This window comes from Trachemys scripta, chromosome 9 (assembly GCF_013100865.1).
Source record: "Trachemys scripta elegans isolate TJP31775 chromosome 9, CAS_Tse_1.0, whole genome shotgun sequence".
NCBI lineage: Eukaryota > Metazoa > Chordata > Testudines > Emydidae > Trachemys > Trachemys scripta.
In genome coordinates, this window is record NC_048306.1 from 38,809,227 (window position 1) to 38,826,337 (window position 17,111).

The window sequence follows — 17,111 nt, forward strand, 5'->3', positions numbered from 1 at the left end:
TCCTGGAACTAGAGTATGGATGAGTTTTTCTAGCAGCCATGATCCTCTTGCCAGGGTCTCATATACAGTATTAGGCCTATTTTCTCCCCGCTTGCCCTCCCCCTCCTGCAGTGTAGGACACCCGGTCCCACAATGGGGGCCACTGACCCCAAAATGAAGGGAGCGCTCAGGGTCAGAATTCCCCCACTTGGTGTCTCTCAGCTGCTCACTAATCGTGCCCCTTTCCCTCCTATGCCCACAGCCCCCCTCGGCTGTGTCCCCAGAGCCTTCCTTGGCTCATCTTCTCATTGCTGCCACCATTCGCCCCTCCTTTCCACCTTTTCCTCCCCTGCTTCCCCCTCACCTCCATTCACCCCTTTCTCCATCTCCCTCCATTGCACCCCTCCCCTTCCTCCTCTCCCGGTTACCCAGCAGCCCCCTCAGTCACAAGCAGCAGCAGGGGCTGCAGGTGTGTGTGGGCCGAGGGAACCCAGGCTGCAAGAGAAGTGGGGTTACATGCAGCCAGCTCGGGAGGGGGCCAGCACAGGAGGCATGTACAAAGACAGCTGCTGGACACAGCCTGCTGATTGTCCTTCCCCTAGTGCTGCTGCAGGCAGCCACCACAGGAGCAACCTGGAGAGATGGTGGGACATGGCCCTCAATCCTGCCTTACATTCTTATCCCTGCCCTGTATTCCCAGGGGGTACTCACAGCTCTCCAGCTGCATGGTGCATGTCTGAATGTCCATGGGGAAGTTCTTGAGATCCATGGGGCAGGAGAGGATCAGCGTCAGCCTGAGAGGAGCAGAAAGAATGGAGCAGGTTTGTCTGAGCCTGCTGCATTTGGATAGCCCTTCCCGCCCTTTGTCTTCCAAAGCAGCCCTGGGACTCGTGGGGTCGGAGAGCTGTGCTGCTGGCCCATGGTTAACAGCAGGAGCAGAACCTCTCGTTAGTTCTATGTGTAATGGCTCCCGCACCGGGGTCCTTGAACCAGGAAACTTCAGCACTACAAGCATGGGCCTGTATCACTCCAGCTAAAGGAGTAACTCCCTGAGCTGGTAATAGTAATAGGCTATTCACCACTGGGAGGGACATGTGCGAATCAGTAGTGACCTCACACTGGTGATGAAAGGGTTAATGTAGGCCTGAGCGGCATCTGGAGGATGCACCTGGTGTAATTAAAGATAAGGCCCAGTTGGAGAAGCGCTGGGTGGGACTATAAAGAGAAGTCTGGCTCAGAAGGGGCTGTAGGCAAAGAGCTTTGCAGTTACTCTCTGGCAGATGTAGGATTGGAGCAAGTTCCTGCAGCTGATCCTGACACAAAGAGGGGAACTGGACCCCGGGGAGAAGCCCTGGGAGATGCTGCTTGTTACCAAGAGCCAAGGAAGGGGCTGGGGAAAAGACCTGAAGAAAGGCTAATGGAAGGAGTCCAGGGAGGCAGCTGCAAGGCATCTGACAGAGCAGACCTTGGCTGCTTGTCCAAGGGTCCCTGGACTGGAACCCAGTGCAGAGGACGGGCCTGGGTTCCCCTACCAGCTGTAAGAGGATAAGGATGATCTAAAGTCCTGAGAGAAGTATACAAGGACCACAGGGCTGAGAGGTGGGGGCCTGATGCAAAGATACTGGATTATCTGTGAGACTTTGTCATCTTGGAAGGGGTAGAACTGAAATGTGACTCTCCCGGAGGGCCAAGTTGTAAGATGAGGCACCACCACAGGACCAGAGTGACCAGTGGCAGGGGATGCTGGAGAGGAAAAGGATGCTACACCATGTCCAGCCAGGCCGAGGGGCACCTGCGGTGAGTGCTCCCTTCTACACAAGTCAGAGGATCAAGAGTTGAGGGGAAATGTGGTCCCAGTGAAAGGTGGATGCACACCTGGTTGAAAAAACATACTTGTAATAGTTATCAATGGCTTGCTGTCAAACTGGGAGGATATATCTGGTGGGGTAGGTTCCCCAGAGGTACATCCTGGGTCTGGTACTATTCAGTATTTTCATTAAGGACTTAGATGATGGAGTGGAGAGTACACTTATAAAATCTATGGATGACACCAAACTGGGAGGGGTAGCAAGACCTTTGGAGGACAGGGTTAGAATTCAAAATTACCTTGATAAATGGGAGAGTTGGTCTGAAATCTACAAGAGGAAATTCAGTAAAGACAAGTGCAAAGTACTTAAGAAAGAAAAATCAAATGTACACACAGCTACAAAATGGGGACTAACTGGCTAGGGGATAGTATTGCAAAAATGGATCCTGGGTTTATAGTGGATCACAAATTAACTCATATTCAATGTGATGCTGGCAGGAAAAAGGCAAATGTCGTCGTTCTGGGGTATATTCACAAGAATGTCCTACCTAAGAGATAGAAGGTAATTATTCTGCTCTACTCAGCACTGGTGGGGCCTCAGCTGGAGTATTGTGTCCAGTTTCGGGCACCTCACTTTAGGAACAATGTGGACAAATTGCAGAGAGTCCAGGTAGAGCAACAAAACAATAAAGGGTTTAGGAAATATGACCTATGAGGAAAAGTTGAAAGAACTGAACATTCTTAGGCCAGAGGAAAGAAGGCCTGATGAATGTTCAGATATGTTAAGTGCTGTTATGAAGAGGACAGCGATTAATTGTTCTTCACGTCCACTGAAGGTAGGACAAGAAGTAATCATCTGAGTTTGCAGCAAGGGGGATTTAGGTTGACTCTTGGGGAAAACCTTTTTAACTCTCAGGGTAATTAAGCACTGGAACAGGTTACCTAGGGTGGTTGTGGAATCCTCATCAGTGGAGGTGTTTTGCAGACCAGGTTAGGGGACAAACACCTGTCTGGGATGGTCTAGGTATATTTGGACCTGCCTCAATACAGGGGATGGCCTAGATGAGATCCCTTCTATCCCCATGTGTCTATGATCCTAAGACTCGTTCTTGATCCCTTTTTCCCGGGATGACCCTGCCTTGTTTTCCCCCTAGGTAGGCAGAATCTCCTCTCCTGCCTTCTCTTCATCCCCCCCCCCCCCCCAAGGGAGCTCTCCCTGTTTCTCCCTGCCCTGTGGGTACCTGATGCTGTACAGCACGTTGCCGTTCTTGAAGATGCGCAGCAGCTTGTTGTCGGTGGTGACCTCATGGAAGTTGGCCCCCTTCTCGTTGGCAAAGAACAAATCTGGCTTCCAGATGGAGTCCAGCATGGAGGGGTCCAGGTCCAGCGAGTCGTCCGGGTACTCCCTGTATGCCAGGCGGGGGTCATTCCACTGCTGGCGCAGGAAGACGTTTACCCGGTAATCCTAAGGGGAGAGGACCACCCATCACAACCAGCTGGGGAGGAAGAATATTCCCTACTATCAAACACCCATCATGCCTCGAGGGACTTGGCTCTAATGTGATGAGTGGGGCTGGAGAAAGAGGGCCAGCTTCCTGGGGAAGAGCAGTCAATTGGAGCTGCTGCAGGAAGCAGGCAACGCTCTCATTCCTCCGCTCAGCGGCGGAGAGGCGTTCTTGGGAAGGGTTGGGTGAGAGGGAGCAGCCAGTGACAGGTACTATCGCACTCCTGGAATAGTCAGATTTTTAATAACCCTATTGAAATATCTAGAACGTTTATAGTGACTGTGTTTCTGGCTTCATGGATGTGTCCTACAGGAGCTAACGTCAAACAGGGTGACTAATGCAAATCCCCAGTTACTGAAGATAAGGTAGGTAACAAATCCTCTTGTAGCTGGGAAGAGCAGACCCAGTGACCTGGCAAACAAAGTACTTGGAACTAGACAGGGACAGCCCTGATTGCAGAAGGGGGTCGGTGTCTCATGTTCAGGCCAGGAGTTTGTGACCAGAGACAGGCCTTGTGAGAGGATTTGGGGTTGTTTCAAACCTGCCAGGGTCTTCCTATGGAAGATGGGTAAGCCAGGCCTGCATATAAACTGTCTAAAGTTTTTAAAGATACGTTTCTCTGAAATGCCTTTTTCCTCTGATAGTACTTGCTTTCACAGTTGTTGGCACTTACTGTAAATTCACCACTCCCCCGCCGCCAGCAAAGAAGTCACAGTTCCTGTGCTAATTGTACCTCTAAAACCGTCCTCCCCATTTCTGTGAGGGCACTGTACTTAGATTGCAGGCCTCGAGCCATGGGGTAAGATGATCCACTCCCTCCTGCCTGAGGCTTAGCCTGGGACTCCTATGATTATTATTATTTATTTTTTTTTTGTAATTTCAGCAGCGCTGACTTCAATTCAGCCCCTGCAGCCCTCTTCTCTCAGGGTCACATGCCAGAGTTCTCCTGTGCCCATTCAGCTCTCCTAAAGCAAAGATCTGTTTGTTCTGACCAGCAGCACAGTTTTCTCTTCCACCCCAGTGCAGCCTGCTGCACCTCACACTGTTCCAAGTTCCATATGGGTTGCTACTCGCTTAACTCTGCAACTGGGGGGTGGGGAGGGGGAGTTGGCAGCGTTAATGGTTGCACACACTGAGGTGAAGAGAGGGAGCTCAGCAAAGGAAAAATCACAATATCAGCTCTGACCCAAACATCATGAGGGTTTTTTAGTCTCATGATTTTGGGGGGGTCTGGCTCACGGTTGTAGGACCTTGGGGGTTGGCCCCACTGCATATGGTTCATCTCCTCTGCTGGCAGAAGGTGCCCTAGGGTCCTCAATGGCCAGGAGTGACTATGGCCTTTCAGTTCAATCTCATCTACAAGACTGACAGTGGGTCTGGCCAAAGGACAGGGCTTCTGGCCCCCGCTGCCTGGCGTGTCTTAAGAAAGCCGTGAGCCTCAGGGGCCCACCTCAGGTGGGGAAGGCAGCTTGGGTACTTGGCTGGACATCGCTGCTCCTCACAGGGGGGCTGAATGTACTGTGCCAGGGAGGGCTACCCCACCCCATCGGGGATGAAACACTCCTACAGGAACCAGCTCAGAGCGGCCTTGCACATCCCTGGGGAACAGCAAGACTTGCCTGTGGAAGGGAGCGAATACTAATCTCTTTCCTCTCTGGCCCCCAGAAGGCTCCAGCTTCTCACGAGGTTCCTGCCATCCACCTCTCCCCACCACAATGCAGTTCCTAGTCCATTCTCACAGCCTTCCCCCAAGACCCCCCACCGCTTAGCCCCTTGTCCCACAAGGGTCCCACCACTTCCCCATAAGTCTCCCAGTACCATGGGCAATGGGTCTCCATGATAGCTACAGGGTTAACACTAGAGGTGGGGCTGAACAAACCTTCAGGTGGGCTGGAGCTGACCCCAGATCTCATGGAGTTTGCCCATTCTAAGAACCTGGTGCAGGCACAGCAAAGAGGGACAAATTCCCAGCCCATGATGGGAGGTGCCACACCCAGCTGTCCCCTCCGCAGGCTTCTGGGGGAGTGGAAGGGGCTAGGAAGGAAGGTGGGACAGATGGTGACATCTTACCATGGTGGTTTCTGTGACAGAGCCGAAGCTGTTGATGAAGATGTTGCATGTCACATTGACAGGCGGGCCTGAGAAACAACCAGACGAGGTGTGAGCCCTCCTTAGAGCAGCTGGTCTGACGGGAATTGCTCCTCCTCTGCACCCCAACAGTCACTCACCCCAATAAACACACAGGCACTTGCACATACACACACACACATAACCCCCGTACACCTGTGCACACACATGCACTCTAAGGGGATGGGGGATTCCAGACCCCCCCATGTTAATTTACACTTATAAACTGTATCTGTGGGTCTCTCCAGAGGATGGAGAAAAGGCCATGGGGACAAAAATCTGGCTGGTTCTTCACCTCTTGAAAACTTGTAGACAAAAGCAAGGGCAGTGGGCTGGGAATCCGGAGCCCACAGTTCTGGTCCCGACTCTGCCATTGGGATCTTGGGCAGGTTACTTCCCTCTTGAGGCATATGCTTCCCCTCCCTCTCTTTGTCCTATTTGCTAGATTGTGAGGTCTATGGGACAGTGGCTGTCTCTCACTATGTGTGTGTATGTACAGCCCCGAGCACAATGGGGCTCCAGGCAATACTGTAATCATAACAACTGGACTGGAATAGTGGGTGGCTGCAGGTCAGAATGGAGGGGCAATGGCAGAGCTGTAGCAGGTTCCCAGGCTGGAATAGCAGGGGGAGACAGGCCAGGGTTGAGGGGCATTGGCATGGGTCCTGCACCAAATCACTTGCTCACACTGTCCCTGGTTCTAGTCAGCGCTGTCTGAGAGACTCTGGGTTTCAGTTGCTGTGGGATTTTTAAGCCTTATTTGGGCGCCATATTTACCTTTGAAGTTAGGTCGAATCCGGGCATCATACCCTGACGTTTTCCCCATGAGCTTGTCCAAGAAATCAGAGGGTGACATAGGCTGGCCAGAGTCTGTGGAAGTGGATTTAATCTCCTCTTTCCCGGAAACCAACCTGAAGGGGGAAAGGATGGAGGTTAGCAGGCTGGAATCCTTCCTCTTGGGCCAGGAATGCCTCAGCATCTGCCTCAGTGCTGTATGGAGGGCTGGGGAGCAGGAGTCTTTAAGGCACTGCTGTGGTGGAGCTCCTAGAGCCAGAGACCTGCCTGGCACATACAGGGCTTCAGGTTGAAGAAGTTTGCTGCCATCCTGGCTGGTATTGCCAAGGCACTGCTTTGAGGAAGCTCACAACCTGCTAACATGGTTATTGTGAATGTCAGGATTGGGCGGGAGTATGGTAAATATCAATGAATTGAACAAGCAGCTGTTCCCCCTTGCGGTGTGTTCGAAATACTGTACGTGACCAGTGCTGAACAGTCACATGCAGCTGGGGAATTGCATTGGGCAGGGAGGCGTTCGCTCTTTGCTGGAGCTGTTCTTTCTCCTCTTACCTATAACAGCGTCTGTGTCTCTCTGTGAGGAGTGTCTGACCTGGAGGAGAGCAACTGCAGCATATAGCCCTCGGTGCCAGGTGAAGCAGAAGCTTTGCAGCAGGGACAGAATAAGCTGTGGGCCTCTGCCCTGCCTGACTTCACACAGCACAGATGCCTTCCACTGGTGGCATCAGCTTGCTTACCTATGCTTGGGCCCAGGGTCCTGCTGGTCTATGCTCGTGGGCTTGTGGTCATCTTGTGTCAGGGTGAGTACCCCATTCTGTGCGCTCTGGCTCTGTGCCTCTCGTGTAAGTAGTTGGAGTTGGCTCTTGGCCTGAGATCTTTAGGGCAGGGCCTGTCTCTTTGTTATGAGTTTGTACAGTGCCTCACACAACTGCGGTAATAATGCTGGCCTGAACACCAGACTGGGAGCCAGGCCTCTGGAGATCTACTCCTAGCTCTGACATGTACTCTCTGATCTCAGGCAAATCATTTAGAGTCTGGACTTATCATAATGAAAATTGATACAGACAAGTGCAGAGTACTGCACTTAGGAAGGAAAAATCAAATGCACAACTACAACATGGGGAATAACTGGTTAGTGGGTATACTGCTAAAAAAGGATCTGGGGATTACGGTGGATCACAAATTGAATGGGAGTCAACAGTGTGATGCTGTTAGGAAAAAGGCAAATGTCCTTTTGGGGTGTATTAACAGGAGTATCATATCTGAGACCCGGGCACTGGTGAGGCCTCAGCCCGAGTACTGTGTCCAGTTCTGGGGATCACGCTTTAGGAAAGGTGTTGACAAATTAGAGTCCAAGGAGAGCAATAAAAATGACAAAAGATTCAGAAAACCTGACCTATGACTAAAGATTACAAAAACTGGGCACGTTTTGTCTTGACAAAAGACTGACCGGGGGGGGAGACTTGATAACAGCCTTCAAATGTGTTAAGGGCTGTTCTGAAGAGGCCGTTGATCAATTGTTCATGTCTACTGAAAGTAGGACCTGAAGTAACTGGTTTAATCTGCAGCACAGGAGGTTTAGGTTAGATTCTAGGAAAGTCTTTCTGACTGCAAGGATAGTTAAGCAGTGGGATAGGTGTCCAAGGTGTACAATCCCCAGCACTGGAAGTATTTTAAGAACAAATTAAACAAACTCCTGTCAGGGCTGGTCTAGGTTTACTTGGTCCTGCCTTAGCGCAGGGGGCTGGACTTGATGACGTCTCCTGGTCTCTTCCAGCCCAATATGTCTGATTCTAGGATTTAACCTTTCTCTATGGGTGAAATCCAGCCTCCAGTTAAGTCAATGGCAAAACTCCCATTGACTTCAACCAGGGCCACAATGTCACCCTATGTCTCAGCTTTTCCATTAGTATGTGCCCAGTATCTCTGCCATATTTACCTGCCTCCCAGGGCACGAGGATGGACTGGTTGACAATAAAGCATTAAGTGCTAGTAAAGCCTTTCTGCCTCACTATCTATGTAGGCATTGATGCCTTCTGCAGTAAGTGAGCACCTCTCCCAATGGCCATGTAGTTTGACACCAACAGGACCCCAGTTCTGTGACACTGGCTCTGCTGGAGTCATGTGCAGTGGATCCTTTCACTCCTCTGGGGCTGTGAAATGCCTCCTAATCCTGCTGATAGTGAAGTGGTCTGGTGCGGGGACTCTTTGCTGGGCCTGGACCAGAGCAGGGAGAGGTGAGTTCCCCCAGTGGTGCAGCAAAGGAAGGGAGGCTCGGTATCCAGCCACTTGCAGCAAAGGTTTAAAGTGACTAGGGGCTGAGGAGTGCAAGGAGGTAGGAGGGTGATTGATAGAGGTGTCGCCTCCTGTCTAGTTCTCGGTCAATCAGCTGTCAGCTGGTAAACTCACTGATTAGAGGGATCGGCTCTGCTGCTGCTGCTGTCAGTGTGTTTGCCCTGCGAAGGAAGGAGGGTTACAGACCAGCTCAGTCTGCCTGGCTGCTGGCGGAGCTGCTCCGGTGGTGGGCTGTGGGTGACCGGGTGGATGTGAATGGAAGGATGAAGATGCCATGCCCACATATGAATACACTGGGGATGGGGGGTGGGGAGTTTGCTTCCTTCCTCCTTTCTTCCCAAGTTCCCTTTCCTAATGATTGTCCCTTTGGAAATAACAGCACCTCCCCATTCCAGGGGTGCTGATGTCCAGGGTTAAACCTTAGCTGGGATTCCCCAGCCGATCTACCTGCCCCTTCAGGCAGCCTTGCAAGATCCTGCTGCACACCCACCTGCCTGGGGAATGTCCTCTTCTGTGATGGGCCAGGCCAGTAAAGTATCATTCCTTCCTCACCTGCTTCCTGGTGCAGCTGGGGGGGGGGCAGATCCTCAAGGCTACTTAGGCTCTGAACTTCCACTGGTGTCCTGAACCCCAGCACCGGGAACTCCGTTCTTAGACACTCCGGCTACGTCTACACTAGGAGCTAGGGGTGTGATTCCTCAGCTTGTGCTAGCACTCATCGTGCTAGCGTGCTAAAATAGTAATGTAGTCATGGCAGTACCGGCAGCAGTGAGTAGTGGGAGGGGCAGGCTGCCCTGAGCACAAACTGGCCTGAACCCTGGGGTACATACTTGGCCCGGCTAGTCCGTGCTGCCCTCACTGCTGCCCTTGCCACAGTGGCTATGCTTCTATTTTTAGTGTGCTAGCTCGAGGAGGGCTAGTGTATGAGCATGTCTCCTTGAGCGAGGACTCACATCCCCTAGCTCTGCTCCAGTTGTGGACTGTGGGGAAATAGAGGAGGGGGGCCTTCTTTTTAATAGCCAGAGCTGTGAATCTGAAGGCCCCTAAATAAACCCTGAAACAGAGATCTGTTATGCTAGCTGCCCTTGCACAAAGCAGTGCAGGCCAGGGTGCAGGCCTAAGCCTGAGCAAGACTGAACAACACAATTTTTTGCCAAACTCGGTCAAGGGTCATGTCCAGAGGGGGGGGGAGGGGCAAGGAGGGAAAGAATAAAAATAAAAAGCCCCAGCAGCAGCACTAATGAAATATGTTCATGACTAATGAAATATAATAACCACTTGTGTGAAGCAATAGGTAACTTTAGCTAAATGCAGTTTCTTGACTCATGCAGCTTCTCCTTTGGGTGATCTGTGACCCACTCTGTGATTCCAGCTATCTGCAAAAATAGCCAATCATAGATCCTCTTTAGGGGTCCCATGAAACCCCCCCCAATCTTTAACCAAAAGACCCCGGAAAATAACATGTGTCTTGAGAAATGTACCCAAACTGGTGCCAAGTACCACCCCTGGGGAAAACCACCAAGCGCCCCTCTACCCAAATAAACATCCAATTCTCGGAAAAATGAGGAAGGTACCTAGGGGAGATTGGGGGGCGGGGGAACTGACCCCGACCCTAACTTCTTAACTCGCGGTTTGGGGAGGGACTGACCCCAACCCTAGTTTCTTAACTTGTGGTTTGGGGGCAGGGCTGACCCCAACCCCAGTTTCTTAACTCATGACGCATTGTTTGTACTTCGTTTGTGGTTTGACGAAATAAAAGCCCGCCTGCGAGCAGCCCTCGGGGTGTCAGTCTTCGGACTGCACCCCAGTGCACTGGTATGTATGTCAATAAACTGGCCTCAGGCTTGAGTCTTTGAACTAAAATCATTGCATGGGTGTCTTTGACTACAACAGGACGTAGCCTCCATTATAAATCCCAGCGCTGGGCCTTCCCCTCCCTGACACACAGTTAGTCATTGACCAGACACGTCATTAATGCAGAGTTCAGGTTGCCCAGAGGTGTCTTGGTTTTGTTTTGAGTTCTACAAAACGCAAACTCTTGAGAACTAGGAAATGAAGAATTAAGGTTCACCCCCACAGTACCTGCATTCTGTCCCCCCTGGAGCTGGCCATAATCACTGGGAATTACCTGTATGCACTCTGTTCAGGGTAGCTGTACTGGATGGTGAAGGGATTGCTGGGAACTGCCTGACAAAGCTGGGACTGTGATCTGAGGCAATGTGGGGACTGTGTTCCTTGGCAGGGATGTGATCCAGTGCTTAATTTGTGCCAGGGCTGAGCCCCGGCATCTCTGGGTTTGGCAGTTCATAGCCCCGGCACCTCTGGGCTTGGCAGTCCGTAGCCCCGGCACCTCTAGGTGTGCTGCGTCAGTTATGAAAGTAAAAAAATTGCTTGAGCCCCAGCACCTCTTTCATTACAAATTAAGCACTGGTGTGACCTGTCTCCCTGACCCCTGGGTGTGTGATCATAGGGCAGAGGCTCATGTGTACCTTGAGAAAGCCAGTATGGCTAACTTCAGCACTGTGTTGCATAGGCTGTGTCAGTAACAATCCCCATGGCAAGGAGTTAGGTGGGAGATGAGGGTGGTCTGTAGGTGTAATGAAGGGTAAATTAAAGTGCAGTGTTAGATGGCATTGTGTGCCTGATGGCGGAGGGCTGTAAAAGTTAGTAGATGTGGGGTTCTTTCTGTGGAGTAGGGGAAGTGTCTGAGTGGAGATCCACTGTAGGTAGCTTGTTTGCTACAGTGTGAAGGCAGAATGCGAATGAGTTAGCGAATTGAGACAATGAGGGCTGAGTAAAGGTTGAGTAGGTGTGTACCTTAACTCTGCATTTCATAGCTATTAGCTGTTTGAGTTTTGCTGAACTCGACATTTGGGAAGGGCAGCAGATACCACTGGGCAACCTGAATTCTGTACTTATGAAGTTTGACATCACTGAATTTCCTAGGTTTGATTTTTGTTTTAATGAAAGAGAATTTTTGTTTGTAAGAGTTAGTGATCGTGTATGCAGCTGTAGTGAGCGTATAGGTTTGCAGTTGAGATGTTACTGTGGCTAGGTAAAGGATGCTACATGATTTCTGAATGCTTCTCCCCACTCCTGTACATTTTGTTATAGTGGAATGGGGATTATGGTCTGCTTCAGGGTTTATAACTGAGTTTTGGAGGTAGGAGGGTAATATAAGTCATGGTTTGAGCCTCAGATATGTGCAAAAAATATTGGTAGAATCTGTGAACCTTGAGAGGCTTTTTCGGGCGGGGGGTTGTTTTGTTTCCCCCCCTGTATCTTGGGAAATGACCCCAAATTTGGAACATTAACCTCACCCTGGCTGTACACCCCCAGGAGGCACATTAAATGTCAATCCAATCCAGCTATACATGCGATTTTAGAGCATTTAGAAGAATCTCCTTTAAACAGAAAAGTCTTTTCAGCTGTAATTGTAGTAGAGCAGCTGCTCTGCTATAATGTTACATGAAATTAATCATCAGCAACTGCTTTGCTAATGCAGATCACCAGCACCGGGGAATCCTGAAAGGGGACCTTCTTAGCAAGGACACAGGGCGGTTGGAAGGAAGTGGCTCTGCACATCCAGCTGCAGCACTGGAGGTTCAGAGAGGTGCGAAGTGGTCCCATCAGCTCAATAAGTTGTGCTCAGCTGAATGAGAACACTGCAGGGAGACAAAGGCTGCCTGAGATGATGGCTCAGAAGCAGATTGTAGTGACCTGTCACGTTTCACCTTCAGATTTCTGCCCAGGGTGTACTCAGACTTATAGTCCTCTGGGGTAGTGCAGGTTCAGTGGCCACAGTGTGAAAACTGGCCGTCTAGCAAGCCTGTGGGCTCGTCTGTCTGCACATGTGCTGTGTATCCACTTGGCTTTTGAGTGTTAGGCTTGATCCTCTCTAGAGAGTAACTCTGCTGAATGATGTTTTCAGTACTGCTTCCCTGAAGGGGCAGTGGGTGCCATGCACTAGCTGGGGTAAATATTCATCAACTGAGACCACTGAGGGCATGATCAGAGACAGGGCTTGAAACACACACACACACACACACACACACACACACACACACACACACACACACACACTGTGCAAAAAAAATGTTGGTAGAATCAGCCAACATGAGGTATGCCTGTCTTTTTGGGGGGAGGCTGTATCTCAGGAACCTCTTGCTCAAATGATGCCAAATTTGGATCACGAACCTACCATCTGCCCCCATGAGGCATGGCAAATGTCAAAGCAAACCGAGTAAGTATGGGGATTCTATAGCACATGGAGGAGAGCTCTCCTTTAAACAGAAAACGCTTCTTTGCATTCATTATAGAAGAGTTAGTGCCAGTGCTGGGCACTCAGCTCCCTTACACTCTGTTCTAAACCCAGTACTGGTGATTGATCCCTGTCAATGCATAGTATCTTCAATGATATTTCCCCTTCAGTGTTGTACGATAGTTTCCTGCCTGATTAAATGATGCTCACTGATTAAATGGGCCTGATGGGATTACTATTCCAAACTTCATACTATTTTGTAAGAATTCATATCAGCTATGTAAACACTTTGTCTTTGTATGTGTGCATAAGATTAGCTGTTTACTGCACATAGTGTACATGGCTGTAGGATCACCCGTAGAGTTTAGTGGCTCAGTACTGGAATGTTAGTTAAGCTGCAGGTTGGGAATCAGATGCACTGGCCTAGCTCTGGGGTGGTCTAGGCCTGGAGTATCTGGGATGCTATGGGTCTGGAGTGTGGTGCTTTGCTGAAGGGCAGAAACGGGCTGCACTGGGTGGTGTGTCTGTGTGGTTGGAGGACTGTAATACCCAGAATGCTGTGGGACAAGAGTGAGGTGCATTTGCAGAGCAGTGTAGGGACTTCTGGGTATAACTTCCTTAGATATTCTACACCAGAAGTGAAAAATATTGGTAGGGTTTCATGTAGGGTGACCAGATGTCCCGATTTTATAGGGACAGTCCCGATTTGGGGGTCTTTTTCTTATATAGGCTCCTATTACCCCCTCCCCCTGTCCCAATTTTTCCCATTTGCTGTCTGGTCATCCTAGTTTCATGGGACTGCAGGAGTGAAACAGCACAGGGGTGAACATTTACCCCAGGCACTGAAATCATAGGAGAATCTGACATGAATTATTTTCTGAACTGTTTCTGTGGATGATGGAGACTTATTCAAAATTATCTCAAACGGTATATTTTGATGAATCTACATTTGCTTGTCAGTTTCTCTCCCTCCGTCAATCTGTAATGATCATTTGAAGGAACACAATAAAAGACATTGACTAAACACATTGCAGGACGTGCTGTAACACACAAGAAATGGCTTTAAAACTCTGGGCCCAAGGGAGCTCTGGCACTAGCTCTTAGCGATGCTACATCCTTGCTTGCTATCACGCCAGATCTAGGCACATGTGATACCGCTGCCCTTACTTGCAGCTGCACATTCCATTTCCTTAGAGCAGTAAAACGCTGCATGTTGGGTCTCTGGGAAAATAAAAGTCAATCAGTTACCTCATAGCACCACCCAAGGCAAGTGTTGATCCCTGCCTGTGCTATAGTCACCCAAAAAGACACAGCCTGGGCTAGAGTCACCCAGGGAAAACCCTGCCTATCAAGTTATATTGCTTAATTCCTATGTGCACCTGACAACATCTCTTTTCATATTAGCTTGCTGTTGCATGAGCAGCTTGGGTGAGACCAAAAGGCTGGAAGAGAATCTGTGGGGAGTGGGACAGCCCACTGATAGGAAACCCATAGTGTTCCAGAAACCAGGTCAGCAAAGAGTTAAGTCAGGCCTTTGCCGGACAGACCAGTGACCTGAGCCCTCACTTTAGAGGAAGATGAAAGATTCTCCCCCCCTCCACAGTGCAAGTGGAAGGATCAATCCATTAGTGCTGTTGCATGTGCATTAGGGAGCTGCAGGGAACAGGCCATTGCCTCTGGAGCCAGCTACATGCCCATTCAGCAAACACTGCTTAGCACCATTTACTGTCCTGGAGACAAACGTCCAGTTTGCAGTCAATGAGCAGCGCCTCCCTGCCACTCAGTTATAAACCCTTGGTCTGGGAGGTGAATGCCCAGCACATTACACACCCCTGATGCTCAGTTATAAACCCTGGCACTGGCTTTGTGCTTACCAGATCCTCAGGCCCAGGTTCCCAGCTGTCTCCAAGTTTCTCTCAGTGCATCAGTTGAGAGAAGAGGAAAAAGGTGACACAAAATTTGCTGCAACTTGTACCGAACTGTCCGTGACCCAAGAGGCTGTGTCCTGTCCATCTCCCACCTCCCCCCATCTATAACATCTGAAGCATATAGGCAACTTAGCCACTCTCCCTTTCCTTGCTACTCCCCCCACAGCATGGACTGGGGTGGGGTGTAGATGGGGTGGGGTGTCTCAGTTACCTGTGAGCGTCCCTTATGAAACAGCACAGGGGTGAACATTTACCCCAGGCACTGTAGATGAGTTTCCCTTATGAAAGAGGAATTCCAGGGTAGGCCCCTGTGTTGTTTTTGCAGCTACCTTGTGCAAACAGATCTGCCATGGGGGGAGGGTGGCCTTTGGCTACAACCCCCGTTTGGTAGTCGCTTCCCACCCCACCTGGTCCTACTTCTCCTGTCTCTCCCTGTGCACTCAGAGCTATGAATTGCTCCATCCCTGCTCCACAGTGTGTCCTGTTCTCTTTAGAGCCCTACCTGTGGCCCGGGAGCAGGGGTGTTGGAACAATTTGTATAGTGGGGGTGCTGACAGCCATGGAACCAAACTGTAAACCCTGTATATGATGGAAACCACTTCAAGCCAGGGGGTGTGGCAGCACCCCCCCGCACCTCTAGTTCCAGCACCTATGCCTGGGAGGGTTTCTCCAGCCTCTCAGTATCACCTCTGATTCTTCCCCTCTCGTGGGTCAGTGCCAGAGGGTTTGGTGGAGTGCGCAACCCGGGTTGGGGGCATAGGGCACTGGAGAGTCAGCAGGAGGCTGGTGGGGTCTGGAATTGTTGGCTGCAGCCCCAGTTCCCCTCTGTGTCTCCGGCTAATGGCACTTGGGGGCGAATAGCGAGGCCAGGGCTGGAAGGCAGGCTGGGCTCAGACTCCCTGTCCCCGAGGCCGGCAGGTCTCTCTGTTTCAGTGAAGACTCAGAGGACAGAGAAACCACCACCTTGCGGGCACGCCCCTGTCCGACGCCCGGTTCCGGCCCCCGGCGCTGCCCGCTAACACCGGGCAGTCAAAGCCCGGAGCAGGGCGAACCTTAGGGGGATGCTCAGTTATGAGTCTCTCCAGCCCCCGTGTGGTCCCCAGGCAGCCTCGCCCAGCCCTCCCCAGGCTTTTAGGCGGTGCCTGGTGTCTGTCCCTCAGCCCGCGGGCAGCCGAGAGACTCCGAACCTGAGAGTCCCGCTCCGCCTCCTGCTCTGCAGCCTGTGGACAGAGCTTCTCGGTGCTGCGCTGGAGACTCGCCCTGCGTCTCCCCGGCAGTGCCCAGCCCCCGCCTCGCCGCCCGAGCTCACCCTTCCTTGCACCTAGCGGGGTTCTTTAAAAAGCAGGTTTCCCCCCCCCCCCCCCGCCCGCCTACGGAACCTCCTTTATTCCTTGTCTGCGAGCGGGCTGGGGCCAGGCACCGCTTCCATCTCCACTGTGCAGCGCCATGCGCCCCTTGTCCCCGCTCGCCAAAGGCTAGTGGGTCGGTACCGTTAGGAGCCCCGGGGGAGACCTCAGATCCCAGCACGCTGGAGGGGGCTAAGTTTCACAGACAACTACATTCCCACCCTCTTCTCCTTCCCCTGGGCCATAATGGGCAATTCTTATCCTTGGTGGGATTTGCAGGTAAGGATCCCCCTCCCAAAGTTAAACCACCAAACCTGCTCGTGCATGTTCCCCTGCGCTGCCCCCGACCCTGCTCCTCACCTGAGCGGGATGTGCTCTTGCAAAAGGCAGAAGACGAAGAAGAAGACGGTGCCTAGGGCGAGAGTTTTCATTCCTCGGCCAAGCTGAACCCCCCTTCTCTGGGTGCGAAGAGGAGCTGCTAGGGGACGCAGGGAGCCCGAGCAGGAAAGCGCACCCCCCCTGCCTCATCACAGACATGTCCTCCCCCTCCTCCGCTGGACTCTCCTCTCCTGCTTCCCCCACCCCCTGCCTCGCTGCGAGCGCCTGGAAGTCTTCTCCTCAACCCAAAGCTGCCAGCCCAGGGCTCCTAGCGGGCTGCGCTGGGGGGGGGGGGGGCTGTGGCCAGCGGTCGCTCTCCGGAGCCTGGCGACTCTCGGTGGGCAGGCGGTGAGGAGACCCCCCCTGCCCGTATTGTAGAAATAGAGCTATAAAGGCGCAGCCCTCAGCAGCTGGGAGCTGGGTGCAGAGCAGCTCAGCTGTGCTGGGGAGGAGCTCTGGGGGGAGCAGAGGGGTCCGATCCAGCCTGCAGCTGTTTGATCCGGGGGACTCCCACCTGGCAGCTTCCCTCTCGCTGAGCTGGAGTCCTACCGCAAGTGCCAGCGCCGCTCGCTAGCCCAGCTTGGAGAAAGCCAGGGCGGAGGAGCTGGGCGTCTTCCCGCTGCCAGCTTCCTGGGGGATGGGTGAGGCCAGTCCCGCAAGTGCTTTAAGCAGCCCTCGCTGTAGCCTAGT

General features: G+C 51.8%; 1 protein-coding gene across 2 annotated transcripts in view; it reads right to left on the minus strand.

The window, feature by feature from the left end:
• The window catches only part of LOC117883366 (glycine receptor subunit alpha-4), a 38,965-nt gene extending 22,429 nt beyond the window's left edge, over positions 1 to 16,536 (minus strand). Inside the window, exons 1-5 of one of the 2 annotated variants that reach the window (XM_034782625.1) lie at positions 16,404 to 16,536; positions 6,196 to 6,329; positions 5,362 to 5,429; positions 3,028 to 3,251; positions 691 to 773 (exon numbers count right to left, since the gene is read on the minus strand). In XM_034782625.1, the coding sequence (XP_034638516.1) occupies positions 691 to 773; positions 3,028 to 3,251; positions 5,362 to 5,429; positions 6,196 to 6,329; positions 16,404 to 16,474 (580 nt within the window). In that variant the 5' untranslated portion in view covers positions 16,475 to 16,536. Of the gene's footprint in view, positions 1 to 690; positions 774 to 3,027; positions 3,252 to 5,361; positions 5,430 to 6,195; positions 6,330 to 14,643; positions 15,276 to 16,403 lie in introns of those variants that run through there. The other variant, XM_034782624.1, reaches the window with a different exon arrangement.
• Positions 16,537 to 17,111: the final 575 nt, after the last annotated feature.